General features: G+C 34.9%; 2 protein-coding genes across 3 annotated transcripts in view; one reads left to right on the forward strand and one right to left on the reverse strand.

Annotated features, from left to right (window-relative positions):
* LOC131678468 (uncharacterized) overlaps positions 1-2,599 on the reverse strand; it is a 35,551-nt gene extending 32,952 nt beyond the window's left edge. The window contains exons 1-3 of the mRNA XM_058958645.1: positions 2,593-2,599; positions 1,823-2,524; positions 586-1,626 (exon numbers count right to left, since the gene is read on the reverse strand). Of these exons, the coding sequence (XP_058814628.1) occupies positions 586-1,626; positions 1,823-2,524; positions 2,593-2,599 (1,750 nt within the window). The remainder of the gene's footprint in view (positions 1-585; positions 1,627-1,822; positions 2,525-2,592) is intronic.
* Positions 1-16,075, forward strand: part of LOC131682974 (tRNA-dihydrouridine(16/17) synthase [NAD(P)(+)]-like) — a 310,819-nt gene that overhangs the window by 171,506 nt on the left and 123,238 nt on the right. The window lies entirely within an intron of this gene.

Raw genomic sequence — 16,075 nt, forward strand, 5'->3', positions numbered from 1 at the left:
TGTGAATCTGTATCGCTGAACTAAAAATCTGTATTAAAAATCTGTATGAATAATTTAGCTATAATCTTAAATAAAATCTTAATTATTCGGTGAAACAAATATTTTGGTATAACTGTTCAACAGATATTTATACCATTCTTTTACAATTTGGTAAATGGAATGATTGTAAATTTATGTCGGTCATTTTCGATGCCTTTCCAAGGAAAATTCGGAAAATTTAGTTTTGTCGAAGTCGTTGATAGCCAAGTGCAGATTTTTGACTGATTGCCTTTGTTTTTGTTAAAATTGATAATGTCGGGCTATTTATAAACATATGGTTCATCCAAACTTATAGGATTGTGAATGCTGTAAAAATCCGTTAAATGTTCCATAAGTTGTTTTTTTTAATATTTCGATTTGGAACTCGTGTAAAAATAGAGGAGCGTGCGATTGTTGGGGCGTATTCCAAATAAATTAAAATACGCAATACAAATGAATAGTGCAAATCAATGAAGATTTTACATTTTATTATGAGCATGTAAAATAATTATTATTTATTCAAATTTTCTTCTGTGTGATGTTTATACATTGTTTTATTGAACTTACCTTTCATTGATTTTGTAAGTTTTATGTTATTTGCACCTCCTTGGTTCATAACATAGGTTTTTGCCTTCAGAATTGCATCCATCGTATGGGAAGCCAATCGGTTTCTAGCTTTCGATTTGTTAGCGTTGTATGGCGAAAAAATTCTCTCCACACATGCCGAAGAATGTGGAATAATCAAAAATATTCGCACGAAGCATCGTAACATTGGATATAAGAACAAACCATCGCGTCTTTTAGTATCCAATAACTGAGGCCAGGTTGTATTCATCTCCATCGTTTTATCTTGTGTGAGATTGATTTTCAGTCGTCTAAATTCATTGTCCAATTCTTGCCTATCAATCCCCTCGAGAAAGCTTGGAAATTGCCGCATTAATCCGTTTAGGTTTGGTAGCTTAATGAAAGTTCCAGGGTTTATTAATGCGGCTGTTTTAATTACAGGATCCTTGAAGTCAAATCGTTTTAAAATCTGTTTGGTCAACTCGATATAAAAATCGCGACAAATTGATTTAAATGTTAATTGAACAGCATTTCCCAAAGCTTCCTCTGCTTCCTCGGCGTTAATACCGACGTAAACGTCTTCAGGTTTTTTCAAAAATAATTCAAAATCAGTAACATCCACATCATCGCCAGTAAACCGCTGAACATAATTCTCTTTACACAAGTTGCCCAAAATCAAAGCCAACATAGTTTTTGTCTCGTATATTTCAAAAAACTGACAATTATCTGACTGAAAAGTTCGGTTAGCGTTGTTGATGAGTGGTAATATATAATTAAGGAAAAGCATAATCGGTTTCGTCATAGGATCATTGAGATGAGTTAAAATGCGATTTGCCGTTGGGTTGTGGTTATATTTTACTTGGAACGAGAAGAAAAACTTTAGTTCGTCGAATCTTTCCATGTTTCGATTAATGACAGCTTCCAAAGAAAGCCATCTAGTGGCGGATGGATGAAGAACCTTCAACGGTTTGAGGTCTACAATATCCTGTATTTTTTTAAACTCTTTTGATCGTTTAGTACTGCTTGATAAATAGTTATATATATATATATATATATATATATATATATATATATATATATATATATATATATATATATATATATATATATATATATATATATATATATATATATATATATATATATATATATATATATATATATATATATATATATATATATATATATATATATATATATATATATATATATATATATATATATATATATATATATATATCACGCATCAGTTGTTCATCGTATGATGGAACCTTTTCGCAAGCATAGCTAGCACACAAGGCAAGTGAATGGCAGGTACACTTTATAGATATCATGTTCGGGCATTCTTTTTTGAACAAACGCATCACTGAGTTGTTCCGACCCATCATAACAGATGCTCCGTCTGATGCAAATCCTCTAAGATTCTTTTTGTAATTGATGTTGTCTCTCTCAAACTCCGAAACTATAACCGAATGCAGTGTCGTATGGTCTGCACACTCAATTTCTATCGCAGTGTAAAATCGGTCTTTGGCACAAAAAGATACCTTATCCATTACCCGGACAACAATTGCAAGCGTTTTATTGCTGCTAAAATCGGTAGACTCATCGACGATAATGGAGAAAATATCACTTCTCGTTTGTTCGACCAGTTCATCATATTGAGTCGCAGCAATAACCGACTCAACAACTGACGCCGTTTTGGTTCTTCCCAACTTTAGCTTTTGCAAGAGCTTAGAATCTATGGTGAGTCCTCTCAACAGGTCAGTGAGCTTGTCAACTGCAGTAAAATACACGTTGTTTTCCAAAGCCCATGCGCAGATTTTAAGTTCAGCCTCATTTACATTGTCTTGTAGAGAGGAATCATCTATCTTCGATTCGGATTCAAATCCCTCTTCCGCTTTACTTGCTGCGTCCCGATGCCGTTTCGTGGCGATATGTGTGCCTAGATTCGATTTCCCACCTCGAGCGATGCCAATTTTTGTTAGGCAGGTTTTGCAATAGGCGTGGTACGGATCATTTCGATATGCCTCAAAACATACAAGATCTGGCGAATCAATCCACTTCAAAGAAAAACGTTGACGTACCTTTGCTTTTGGTTCTTTTGTTGTTCTGCCTCTTTTTCTTTTCAGGCTTCTTCTGCCCATAATTTTTGCTGTCACTGAATCTTCTGAAGCACTGTCAAAAGCTTCCACTGAAAGAAATAGTTCTACATCAGTTTTGAGTTAAGAACATCTTCGTTAGTCAAAAATACCGTTAGATTCGTAAGATATTTTGCTGGGAACTGAAACCGTCGTCTTAGTAGGATTTACAGGCACTTCTGTACTGACATCGAAAGTTGCTAAAACGAAAATCCAAAAATGGATATATGTTACAGTAATGAAGTTACAAATGTAATATTTACATAAAGAGGAGGAGTTAAGGAGTTTGAACTGATTGTTCTTCCAACTGGAACTGATGACATCGATGGAATCGAAACTGTACTGCCATCAACTATTGTTGCATCGGTTGTGAATTATATTTGATGAAAATTTAAAGCCTTAAACATTTTTAATTATCAGAACCTACCTTTGAAAAAATAAGCATCGAGTGTTTTTTTCGCCATTTTAATGTTTGGAATTTTGGAGGAAGTACGTGAAATTGCAACTCACAAAGTAATCGACTTTCGCACGAACAGGCACAACCAATACAAACGAAACAACAACGCCAGCAATGTTCCTCTAGTAAAGGTCTGGACAAGATGAATTTGACGTATCAAAACTACCCACACTGTTTTACAGTAAACGGCATGTTACGGTTGCGGCGGATAGCCTAGAACAAATTTCCAATAGCCTATCGCTGGATAGCATTTAAATCATCCGTCATTTTTGTTTACTGGGTACGGCAGCCAACAGCGTGGCGGCGAGTAGCTGAGCTGAGCTGGTCCTGACATTAGGATGGATAATAAAAATTATGTTACGGCCTACGGGTAGTCATAAACTTTTCTCATGAATTTTATTTCGATTGAGGTTTAGAAAAATCTGTAAAATCTGTATTTTGGATAAAAATCTGTAATCTGTATATACAGATTCTGTGTCAATAAATATTCGAGAAAATCTGTAAAATACAGAATAATCTGTATATGTGGCAACCCTGTTTACGCCTCATCCCCTTAATATGAGAAGCTTATACTTCGCCAAAGTTTATCGCGCATAAGCATAAACATGTTAATATCAGAGCACACCAGTACGACCTATCAAACGAGATGGCGATTTGTGAAAAACTGATTTTTTTCTAATATTGTAGGTAGGTATTTTTACGCCGAAGTTTCTTGTTTACATAGCACGTTCATAATCATCATCGTTTTAAAGTTCACTTTTTCTTAGATTCTTGTATTTCATTTCGATCTAATATTTTTGAGTATATTTATTCACATTTTTTCTGCTGTTAACTGAATTTTAATCAAATCTGATATTTTAGGAAAATCTAATTGATGTGTGATTAGTCTAGGATGTAAGCATAAGAGGATAAATGTAATTAAATTTTGATAGACACTGTTTTTATTATGTGATAAGACATGTATAGAGGATCGCGGTAAGCCTGAATGTTCCTAACAGGAACATTGATTGGGCTTCCTCAGAGTTGTAATTAATCTACTAATTGGAATCTGACTGCACGACATTCAGTGCACGACCAAACAACATACTCAATGTCGTGGGAACACTCTCCACAAGTACAATAATTACCCTCTGCGAGCAAAATACGGCGGAGTCGTGTATCCAACGTATAATGACTGGAAATGACCTGCCTAGACATCACACGGATGAAGTCCCGGCTTACATCCAAATTTGGGAATTACGCCTTCGTAGATACTTTAGGGATAATTGAGTGTAGTCACCATTCAAGATTTCCATTGTCAGAAGATGTTTGCTAACTTGCAAGCGTCTTCTGACGAGAAGCGCTATAACATTCATTGAAAGTGATAGGTCAGTCATCTATTTAACCACCAATCTTGGCTAAATTATCAGTTTTCTCATTGCTCGAAATAGTGCAATGGGTGGAGACCCATACTAAGGTAAAATGATAGCATTTTCGTGTTAGGTTACTCAGATATTCCCGTATCTTCCTCAAAATGAACGGATCGTGATTATCAACACTCATTGATCGTAGTGCTTCAATTGTGCTGAGATTATCCATCAGGATGAATTAAACACTATTCTATATTTCTCCTTAGCGGAAAAAAATTTAATTTTAGTTTTTTTTACGATTACAATTTTTCTCCTAATAATTCAAATTGTTTTTTTTGACTTAAGTGCCAATACCTTATTTAGGACTGGTGGTATTCAACGGGAAAAACGATCGGAAATGGTGAGTGAAGCTAAGCAATCATGTGAAAAAAATTTCCCCCAGAGGCGAGACTCGAACTCGCAACCTTTGAGACTCCGGCCCAATGCACTAACCCTTATGCTATCCCTGGGTATGGCGACATCCCAGAAAGAACATATGATTATCCCACTGGCGACGGTGATCGTACCCTGCCTGCACAAATTACGAAACGCGAAAATCTCAACAGTTTTGGACGAAACTAAATCATTTGTTACATGATATTACATGAATATTGTGAAAATGAACCAAGCTTTGGTCACTAATTCACCCTTTTGTTACCAAAAATTGGCATAAAAAATACAATTTTTACCCAAATTATCCTTCATTCGCGAATTAACGCGAATATGTTAAGAAAAGAACCAATTAATCAGTGCATTAATTATAGAAATATCATGCCCACCATTATCGCTACAAAAAGGAATGTATCGAATCAACGAAGAAAGTTCCGTCGATTAGCTCATAATGGTTTATATGTTATGTATGTTATGATTAACGCCTCGAATTAGTCTCATCAGTATATGACAGCCGACTTGGCCACCACATAGACGTTGAATCCAAAAAGAATAATTGTTATGTTCACAAACACATAATGCCCCGTATGCACAGTAATTATGGGTACTGATAAGATCGTAACGAAATCGAATCATGGTTCGACTAGTAAGTTTAGAATTAGAGCAATATTATACGTTAAGGGTTTGCGACTAATTGCTTACTGGAATTCTCTAATAGTGACTAGTTCCTTTTAAATAACAACATTCATAGACTGATCAGAATGAAAATGTTGTATACTACTGCTGAACTGAGTCTAACAGAGAGATCTTTTGCTACTTGCTTTAAGTAAATTTGAGTCTTTTCCATCGACTACATGATTTTTCCGCCATTCTTCTACGATACTAAATAAGAACAGAATAAAGGTAATTTATCTTATTGTTGAACCGCATAGTAAGTTCATCACAATATGCCACCAATCTGGAATGCTACCCTACTGATGCTTATCCTAATGCGATGGCAATGGTTTGGACTTATCGGATGAAAGCTGGTGACTTTTGTTGATATTGGTGTCGCCGAGTTACTTTATCGGAGCATGTACATTGCTGGATTGTGTCACGCGAATCTCGCCCGTTCGGACTTCGAACTATTGCCTGCTTTACCAAGGTGAGCATCATGGTCACTGGCCCGTGAACAAATCGATGAATTACTGTTTAGTGTCGACTCACGCGTTGGCTTTCCAGAGTGAAAATTATATTTGTTCATAGCCTCATTAATTGTTGAGCTTCAGTTCGCTTGATTAGAGAAATTATCAATCTTGATTCTAAAGGAAGAGTGGATGTTGAATTCAGTAGCTGAGTAAAAATTCGTTTCAATGTCGTCAAATGGAAAATGAAGAGATGTGAATTAAATTGGTCGATTTCTCCGGGTTGGTTCATATATCGACAAGTTCCGCTATTAGCGGTAGTCGCATACACAGCGAAGGTCGCACAACCAGCTAGCTACAGTAGCTGAAGAGAAAAAAAACACGAACAAGGACCAAAAACTCGGAGAAAGCGGGAATTCGATTTCAATCGCAGTAGTATATATTCGTCAGTGGCATCCCTGCGCCTAGAAAATTTCATAAAGTTTTGCTTTGGTTTTCCTGTAATCAGAATCAGGCTCTAAGCATGACCAAACGATAGGATCGATATCTTGGTAACCGTTTCCACAATGACACAGGGTTCTTTGGGTAAGCCATGTGTGAGATGTTTCATGGTTAGAACAAAAGTAATCTGTAAGTTGTTAAACTGTAGCTGAATAATCTTAACAGACCTAGGTAGTGTTAAGTGGTTATAGTAGGACGGCATGCACTTTGTATCCACTTTCGCAATTGTTCATTTATAGACATTATGAGATAAAAATAAAAAGGAAGAAGTAATAAAACAAATTGGAAAAACCAACACTGCCACTACCTTTCCCAGCATCACCGATGAAGACACCGCCGCTCCAGTGGTCGATGAGTGCCGATAAATATCACCTTAATGTTTTTTTAACACCAAACCTCAAAATTAATCGTAACGCTAATTTTAAGTGCTATATCTCCACTGTTATTCGACGGATCCTGAAAATTATAACACCCATGGATAATACCAAGTTTGTAAATGTTTTTAGATTCCACAAGATTGAAAAAAGGTTTATAAAGGTTTATAATTTACTGGAATTTTCCTGTGACAAGTTTTTTTTTACCCGAACAAAAAGTACTGCATGTATGCAATTCCCATGTTCCGCTGGGACATTGGCAATGCTGAAAAAAATCTTTTGTGCATTGCATGAATACAGGACATTTTGTGTCCAAAATTAACAACTGGTCACGGGAAAATAGAATTTTCATGCTAATCATCAACCGATTTTCAATCCACAAACTTGGGGTTATCCATGGGCAGGGCCGCCGAGAGGCGGGGGACCGGGGTGTTTCCCCCCGGGCCCGGAGTTCTGAAGGGGGCCCGGATTTTTACCAGAAACTAAAATTTTGACAAATACTTTTTCGACCAAAATTTATTTGAGAATGCAATTAAAACTTCAATATCTTGTGTATGAGGTAACTAGATTAGCGAAAGTTCTAAACTACTGCATATTTGGTATCAACTATGTTTATCCCAACCTAATTCTCGCATCGAAACGAGATCAGTCTCGAGCGGGCATAGCGAAATTTGTACATTGAATGTCATGTACGCAGCTCACCTAGGTTCGAATCCCAACACAGGAAAAGATTTTTTATAGAAAGATTCATAATCTGAATGAAGAAGCGAATGACCTTAAGGTTAAAATGTCTATAATCGAAACAAAAATATGATCAGACTTGTAAGAGTTAAACAATTAAATGGTTTGATTAGAAGTCATGAAGTTGTCTTCAAATTTCGCCAACATGAAATCGATTTTTTTTATCTATTCAATTTCCAATCTTCGAAAGCGCTGGATTAGAATCGACAGTAATTATTGAAAGAAAAAACCCTGCTTAGGGTTGCCACAGCGGTTTTTGGGGGCGAACTCCGTCTTCGTTCAGGTAAATCCGAATTCGCCTGGATCAGGGTTGTTAATACGATACATTTTTCACGATAATTTATCGGCGTTACTCGTTAACGATAATGTATCGTCATCGGAAACTCCGTCAACTATAATGTATCGTCGCCTTCATCGTCATCGTCGATAATTGTATCGTCGTTTTCATCGTCATCGTCGGTTCATCGGTTATCGCGATACATTTTGCGTTACTTTCCCATTTATTGGAGTTGAAGTTGATCCGGTTAACTTGTTCAATTGTTTAGAAATAAATACCTATTGAAGGACATGTTGTTGGCAGTTGATAATCAATAGTTTTGGACATTTTCTATGCACAGCGGGGTCCAACGATGCGTCAAAATGAAATTATTTAAACTTTTCGGGAAAGTGTATTATATTGAAAGGAAAGTTGGCAATTGTAAAACAATAATTTTGGACATTTCAATACGCAGAAGGGTCCGACGATGTGTCAAAATTGAATTTTTCAACTTTTCGAGTAAGTTTGTGCACAGAAGAGTCCCAGGCGCACAGTGTTTCCAAGCGGCAAAAGCTGATCAAAATTGTTTTGACCATGAAAAAAACAAATTTTGAGCTATTGTGTAATTAGTAATTTATAGGACGCAAAATTGTAGTGTATTGAAAAAAAACTTCTAAACTACTATTATTAGGCCATTCACAAATTACACTACACATTTTAGTGGTGTGGTGATTAACAGATTTTATTATAATTTTAATTTAAACTAGAAGATTTCGGATTTAAAAAAAGAGAATTTACATACATATTTCCAATGTTTGATTTCTCGTTGACAACATTGACTGCCCTCTGCTTCTCGCTAAGCTGGACTTCAACGTTCCTGGTAGATCTCTGCGGATAATTGACTTCTTTCGGCGATCTACTCATCGCACGCAGTACGGCCAGAATAACCCGGTAGATGTTTGCTGTCAGCTCTTCAATAGCGTTTTTCATCATTTTGACTTTAATTTAAGTAGAGAAATGTTCAAATTGAAAATAGGTTTAAGTTAGTATAGTATTTCAGTCTGTACGGAAAATTCTTAATTCGAAGACAATATAGATATATCTAATTACCTTTTCTAGTTAGGAAGCTTTTAGCCCCCTCCTCCGTTTCTTCTCTACACTATGTAACAAGATGCTTCATTCTTCCTTCTTTTACCCTTAAATATGTAGTGTAATTTATGAACGGCCTCATAATAGAGTTTTAGTCGTTTTTTGAATACAGTGAAGACCCGTTTTTATCAACCCCTTGGCGAATTTTAAGTTGACAAAACGATGACATTGGCAAAATCGGCGCATATTTTTTCTGGTTCTGAAGAGACGAAGTCGAAACGCAAACAACTGGACTAACATATTTTTATTTCTTTTTAATAAATCTGAGCGGTTAAAATATTCTTCTTTAGTCCCTCGACAAAGCCTCATAACCCGTTCTGATCATTTAGTAAAAACTTCCCTTAAGGAGGTCTTACAGTACAGTATTATTATTTTTGTATATTTGGCATCTGTAAGATAAGAAAAATATGCTAAAGAAGGAATTTACTCGAATTTGACTTGAACGTAGGCTAGAGCTCACCAAACGATTTTGATAGTGTTTGTTTTACAGATTCGTATTGGTATTCGTATTGATCTGCGGAAATTTGCGGCTTCCATACCAAAATATTGCTTTTTGGGCACTAAAACATTCGATAACTTCTAAGTTGTAAGAGATACAAATAAACTTACATTACAAAAATTCTGTATTTTCTTATGCTGAACAAAATCTTGGAACATTTTGAAATTCTACAAAATTACCAGGAAAAGTATTTTTAAAAAGCAATTCTCAGGGGTATATCAAAGAAATCTCCACAAATGTAATTTAAAATCGACAAATAGACACATAGTCTCTTCAGCGAAGTTAATACTTAAGATATTCTCAACAACTTTGCCAAAGAAAGTTTTTTTTATTTTCATAAATGACCAAACAAAAACTTGCTGCTCAGCTTTAGAGGGATTAATCACCCAACTAATACTTTTTAAATGCAAAAAATATAAATAAACTTTGTTAAAAAATGTTTTTCGTGGTTCAAAGAATTTCTTTCACCTTTTTGCCACTTTGGAAACACTGTGCACTGGTGGATCCTCCTGTGAATTGAAAATGTCCAAAACTATCGATTTTCAACTGCCAACAACCTGCCCTTCAATATAAAAAGTTCGCGAAAAGTTGAAAAAATTTCTATTTTGACACACCGACGGTACATTGAAAATGCCCAAAACTATTAATTTTCACTTACCAATAACTTCTTCAATATAATAAACTTTACCTAAAAGTTGAAAAAATCCATTTTGACACATCGTCGAACCCCCTGTGTATTGAAAATGTCCAAAACTATTGATTGTCAACTCCCAATAACTTTCCCTTCAATATAAAACTCTCCCGAAAAGTTGACAAAAAATTCCATTTTGACACATCGTAGGACCCCCCTGTGCATAGAAAATGTCCAAAACTATTGATTTTCAACTCCCAACAACATGTCCTCCAATAGTTATTTATTTCAAAACAATTGAAAGTTAACCGCATCAACTTCAACTCCAATAAACGGGAAAGTAACGCAAAATGTATCGCGATAACCACCGATGAATTATCGACGATGACGATGAATCCGACGATAAATTATCGTTAACGGAGTTTCCGATGACGTTGACGGGTGGTTAACGTTATCGACGATGACAATTAATTATCGATTAACAACCCTGCCCTGGATGCCCTTTTCTCTATACCAGGAATCGTCCAGCACCCAGTCCTCGTAAACATCATCCTCGGGTTGCAGGCTGTAATTGTTAAGGACCTTCTCTTCAATGGATCAATGTTCTTTACAAAGATTCTCGAAAGAAACTGGAGTGTGATTTCACACCCTGTGTTTGTTTACTGAGGAGTGGCGTGAGATTTTGAACGTCGCTTCCTGAACGTACCGATCTTATTTTTGTTTTTGATCTATTTACTAGAAATTAGTTACAACATTCTTGTAATATATTTTAAAGTGTGCACACCAACACAAATGAAAGATTTTTCCTGTTTTTATAGGATTATGAATGTTTTTGAAACCAGCATACCGTAAAATCCAACCACAACCCTTATTTGAAATTTGATCCATGTTTCTCATTTTTTTTCCATTTTTAATTGCTACATGGATTTTTTTTATTTTGTTAAAATTTCATTGATCTATTTTTTCAAGTTGTGGATTATATTTGTTTTTCTACAATTGCAAGATTCTGCCTTTCTTATACTTTTATCTTATCCATCTTTTCACGTTCCTTACTTTTGCTTTTTTTTCTATTGCTATCATTATCACTTACTTTAATTTATAGTTCTCTCTTTGTTATTTCATTTTATTCGCAATTTTTCGAGAAAATTCTTCTTTCTTTATTTTATTTTTCTTATTGTTTCATATTTTAATACCATGCTTTTTTATTTGTTTCTTTTGTCATACCATCTAATTTTTAGAATTTGTTTGTTTACTACATTTATTTTTATCATAGCCTTTTTCTATTTCCTTTTTTATATTTTTCACATTTCCAAAAGCAATTTCACTTATTCAAATCAATTCCAAAATTTGTCTTATTGTTTAATTTTTTACCTTTCTCCTATTTTCTTCCTTATTTCTAGTTTTTATCTTTTCGTTTTTCGTAGCTTTATTTTTTGCCCATTGTCCATTTAATATATTTTTTTATTGTTTATATACCTTAAATATCTTCATATTTAATTCGTTATTGTTATTTCTTCATTGTTTCCATTTAACCTATTTTGAAAGTACTTTTTTGTTGACCATTTTCCTATACGTTTACATTGAATTTTTTTATTTTCCTAAAAAAAACATTTGATTTATCTTTTTTGCCACTATACGCACTTGTTCTTCACTTTACATTTAGTTCGTTGTTTGAATTTGTTTCAAATTTAAATTCTAGTGTTTTTTATGTTCTTTAAATAATTTAATCCATTTTATTCATTTTCTTCGTGTTAATGTTCCATTTTTTTGATTGTATAGTATATGATGTCGGCTTTTTCTACTATTTTTTGTTTTCCACTTTGTCTGTTTGCTCCGTTTTTGTTTAATATTTCCAATTTTCTTTACTTTTTCGTCTTTTCATCATTCCAATTTTCCAGTTTTTAAAATTTTTTCGGCTAGTCCATTTTTTTAAATTTCTCAATGATTATTTTATTCTTGTCTTTTATATATGCTTCTTTAATTTTATGCATTCTTATAGATTTATTTACTTTTCTATTGTTTTAAATATTACTTGTTTTAATGGTAAATAAATTTTATTATTCTTGATTTATCGAGTTATTCAGTTTTATGCATTTTTTATATTAATGCTTGTATTCTTTTCAGTAGTTTTTTTTTTCATTGACATTGATTCTTAAAAATTTTCCTACTTTCCTATCGATTTTTCATTATTTTCACCATTTGTTCAATGTTCGACTTCTTTAATCTTCGCAATATGTTTTTCTAGTTTCCTGTTTTCTTTTATCAATTTTTTATAGGTTTTATTTTGGTTTTTCTCGATTTAACATTTTTTGACAATTGAAATTAATTTGTTTATTTAGTTGATTTTGTTGTTTTTAGCAAATTTGTACATTCTTTTAATATTTATTTTCCTATTGTTTTTATCTTTTGCTGTTCATCTCCGCTTAGATATTTTTAATTTTTTTAATTGCTACATTTTTAATCTTTCCATTTCCTTACTTTTATAAATACTATTGACAAAAATGGTGCTTTTCAAAGTCGCCAATACTGTCGAAGAGGTATTAAAAAACTCCCAAAGTATAAAAAACTCTACGTTCTTTTTTTTCCTTCATTGGCACTTCAAACAACTAGAACTAAAACCTGGTACATAAATATAAAATTTCAGTGTATTATACATAATATCAGTGAACTCCAATGGATTTCAAACATTAACTTTTTTGTACTCAGGCAATACATAGTGGTGGGGGCCGGTACGTTGGACCCCCCGGACCCGTATTTTCTCTCTGCGGCCCTGTCTATGGGTGTTATAATCTGTAGGATGTGTTGGGAAATAGTGGAGATACAGCAATTCAAATTAGCGTAACGACTATTTTCGCGCATTGGTGCTCCGCTTAACCTTTTTTGGGCTTGGGGTTATTATTACACATTTTTAAATGATGCTTAAATGCCAGTTTCTTTCCTCACCCAAAACAAAATTCCTCAGTTCCAGTGTAATATATGCCCCACATAAAAAATGGTATTTCCCACAACAATCGGTGAGTATGTCCCACAACTATGGGGTTACACGTCTTAATCGAATTATTGAATTTTTAATCATGCTCCAGAAGGTTAAACAATGTAGGGAAACTATTCACCTAAAAAAATGTATTCCTATTATTTAAAGCCTAAATCGTGGCTTTACAGGTTTGGCGAATAATGAGGTACACTATCCAGAATCTAGAAGGGCGTTTTGTCCGGTTATGAGCTGCTGTGAAAACATGAACTACACACGAAAGACGAAAAATCCGTTCATAAATACATGAACAACAAATTACGATTGCGCGAACTGAACTATTGACGAAAATCATTCCTGAAATTATGAGTAATAAACCTCGTATTCATGAAACTTTTCGTGTTTCCAAAAAACTCGCACCAAAAACGTAACGTGAACGTAACGATTGACCATTTACTCGGGTTTAAAACCATTCTGTTTAGGTCACACCACGTACTAAAGCTCTCCAGCTCACTCTGAAGAAACTCAGTATCTCAGTTAACTCAGTATCCAGTATCTATCGAAAAAGTTTCACGTCATCGGAAGAAAGGGTGGGTCCTTTTAATTTGATATTGATGTCATTAGAGTAGAGGAGAAATAACACTGGACCGAGATGGCTTCCTTGTGAGATGCCGAATGGAGCCAAGAATTATGCAGATAGAAAATCCTTAATACTGCCATTGAGGTAGGAACGAAACCAGCACAGGAGTTGTCCATGAATACCGAGTTTGTCCAGCTTCGCTATTGCGATATCATATGGTTGATTTTGTCGAAGGCCACAGATAGATCCATGTAAATAGCATCGGTTCGCGATCCGTCCGCGAATCCATGCAACCAGCTCGAATAGTTTTGACGCGGCACTTAAACACGAGATTCCCCGATAATTATTAACGCTCGATTTGTTTCATTTTTTGTAAACTGGAAACATGTGCGCTGCTTTTCAGCAGGAAGGGAATGTTCCAGTAGTGAGGAGTCTAATGCTCCATTGAATGACATACAAGATAGTAAGCCGGATACTTTTTTTCAGTTGATACTTGATGTTTCGCTGGTATCTGAAAAAGGTACTTCTGCTTTGCTGTTTGTATTTATGGTTTAGTTGGAAGTAGTGGTTTCTTAATGCAAGTATCTTATGCTTCGAGATTTTTTTAAATGCAGCTCGCTTGGCAGTTTTTAATCGTCTAAGGACGGTTGATTGCCGGGGAGGGTGTTGATTGGTAAGGGAACCCGCTATTCGGACCTAAGCAAATCGCCCTTTTAGGTGGATATATGTGAAAGAATTTATTGCTCAAAGGTCCTAATATAGGTATTATAGGCTGGATAGGCTGGGGGGTGGTTCGGTTGTGGGTTATTCATCCCTTTCACACACACACACACACACACACACACACACACACACACACACGATATAATAAGTTTTCCGAAAAACAACTTCGAGCTACTACTAATTGAGCTAATTAAATATTATACAGACCCCTCGGACCCTCCTCCGGAATACGCCGCTGGTTTCAAGTGTTTCAGCGCCAACACATAGCATCTCAAGTTGGTGGCTGTCGATCCATTGTATGTATGTGCATATCGTACTGAATATGTAATATACATTTCCACTATTATATCGAACATAACCAGCCATAGAATCGTAGTTTGGGCAAATGAGAAAGGCACAATTGCGCCATGGTTTTTTTACAATTGATTTATGTTTACCTATTAAATATTTATTGGAGAACTCCTTATGAAGCAAAAAAACCATTACGCTACAAAAACTTAATCTTAGTCACAGCTATCGATTGACGCATCATGTATTTTCTTTGCTGTGGCGTGTAAAACCGGTTGTATAGCTGCAAGCGGCTGAACGGTGGTTGATGGAATAGGGGGTCCGAATAGTTCCATACAAAAACAAAAATCATTCCATTAAGCTTTCCAAAACACATGCATGTTATTTTTTCACTTTTATTTGTTGCTTTAATCACGGTTTTACCATTATAATGATTTTTTTTGTGAGGATTGCAAAAAATGAAACATGTTGTATCTCCTTTTAAAAAAAACTGTTTTAATCCACCTAGTAGTGTAGTGCCTTTCTCATTTGTCCAAACTACGATTCCATGGCTGGTTATGTTCAATACAATGATGGAAATGTATATCACATATTCAGTACGATTTGCACATACATACAATGGATCGACAGCCAGGATCTTGAAATACTATGTGTCGACACTGAAACATCGCCTGAAACCAGCGGCGGATCAAGGAGGAAGATTCAGGGGGTCCGGTCCCTGCCGAAAATTTTCAACTTGTTAAGAAATTTTAAACTGGTTTTAATTTTAAAATAGCAACCCCTCATTGCATACTCCTACCTGAGCCTTTATAGGTCAAAAAAGGACCGGGACGACTGCTGAAGTCTGGCGGCAAGGGCTCGACTGTACCGGTAGTACCATAGCACAGTGTTTTAAAACGTCGTTTTCGTGCTCAAAATTAATAGCGTCTAAACCGTTAAATTTAGAAGTATAGTTTGTTCGGAGAAGTTGTTATTCTTATGATTGTGCATCCACAGGAGTAAACTGTTCAGTGATTATCACCTATAAGTGATATACGAAATTTATTTTCAGAACTAATTAAGATAGAGACTTTGTGCAAAGTTGTAGCAAATGTTACTACAAAAGAAATTGCTGAAGACACCATATATCTAACTTTAATAGTTTACAAGTTAAGGAACATATTATATGAATGACCCCTTAAAATTAGTTTTTTCATGATAACTTTTTTAGACACTCTCCTCTCTTTTTAGAATCTTCTACAAAGTTATTTGCGGTATTAAAGCACATATTTTTGCCGAACATA

Source organism: Topomyia yanbarensis, chromosome 2, assembly GCF_030247195.1.
Source record: "Topomyia yanbarensis strain Yona2022 chromosome 2, ASM3024719v1, whole genome shotgun sequence".
NCBI classification, from domain to species: Eukaryota; Metazoa; Arthropoda; class Insecta; order Diptera; family Culicidae; genus Topomyia; species Topomyia yanbarensis.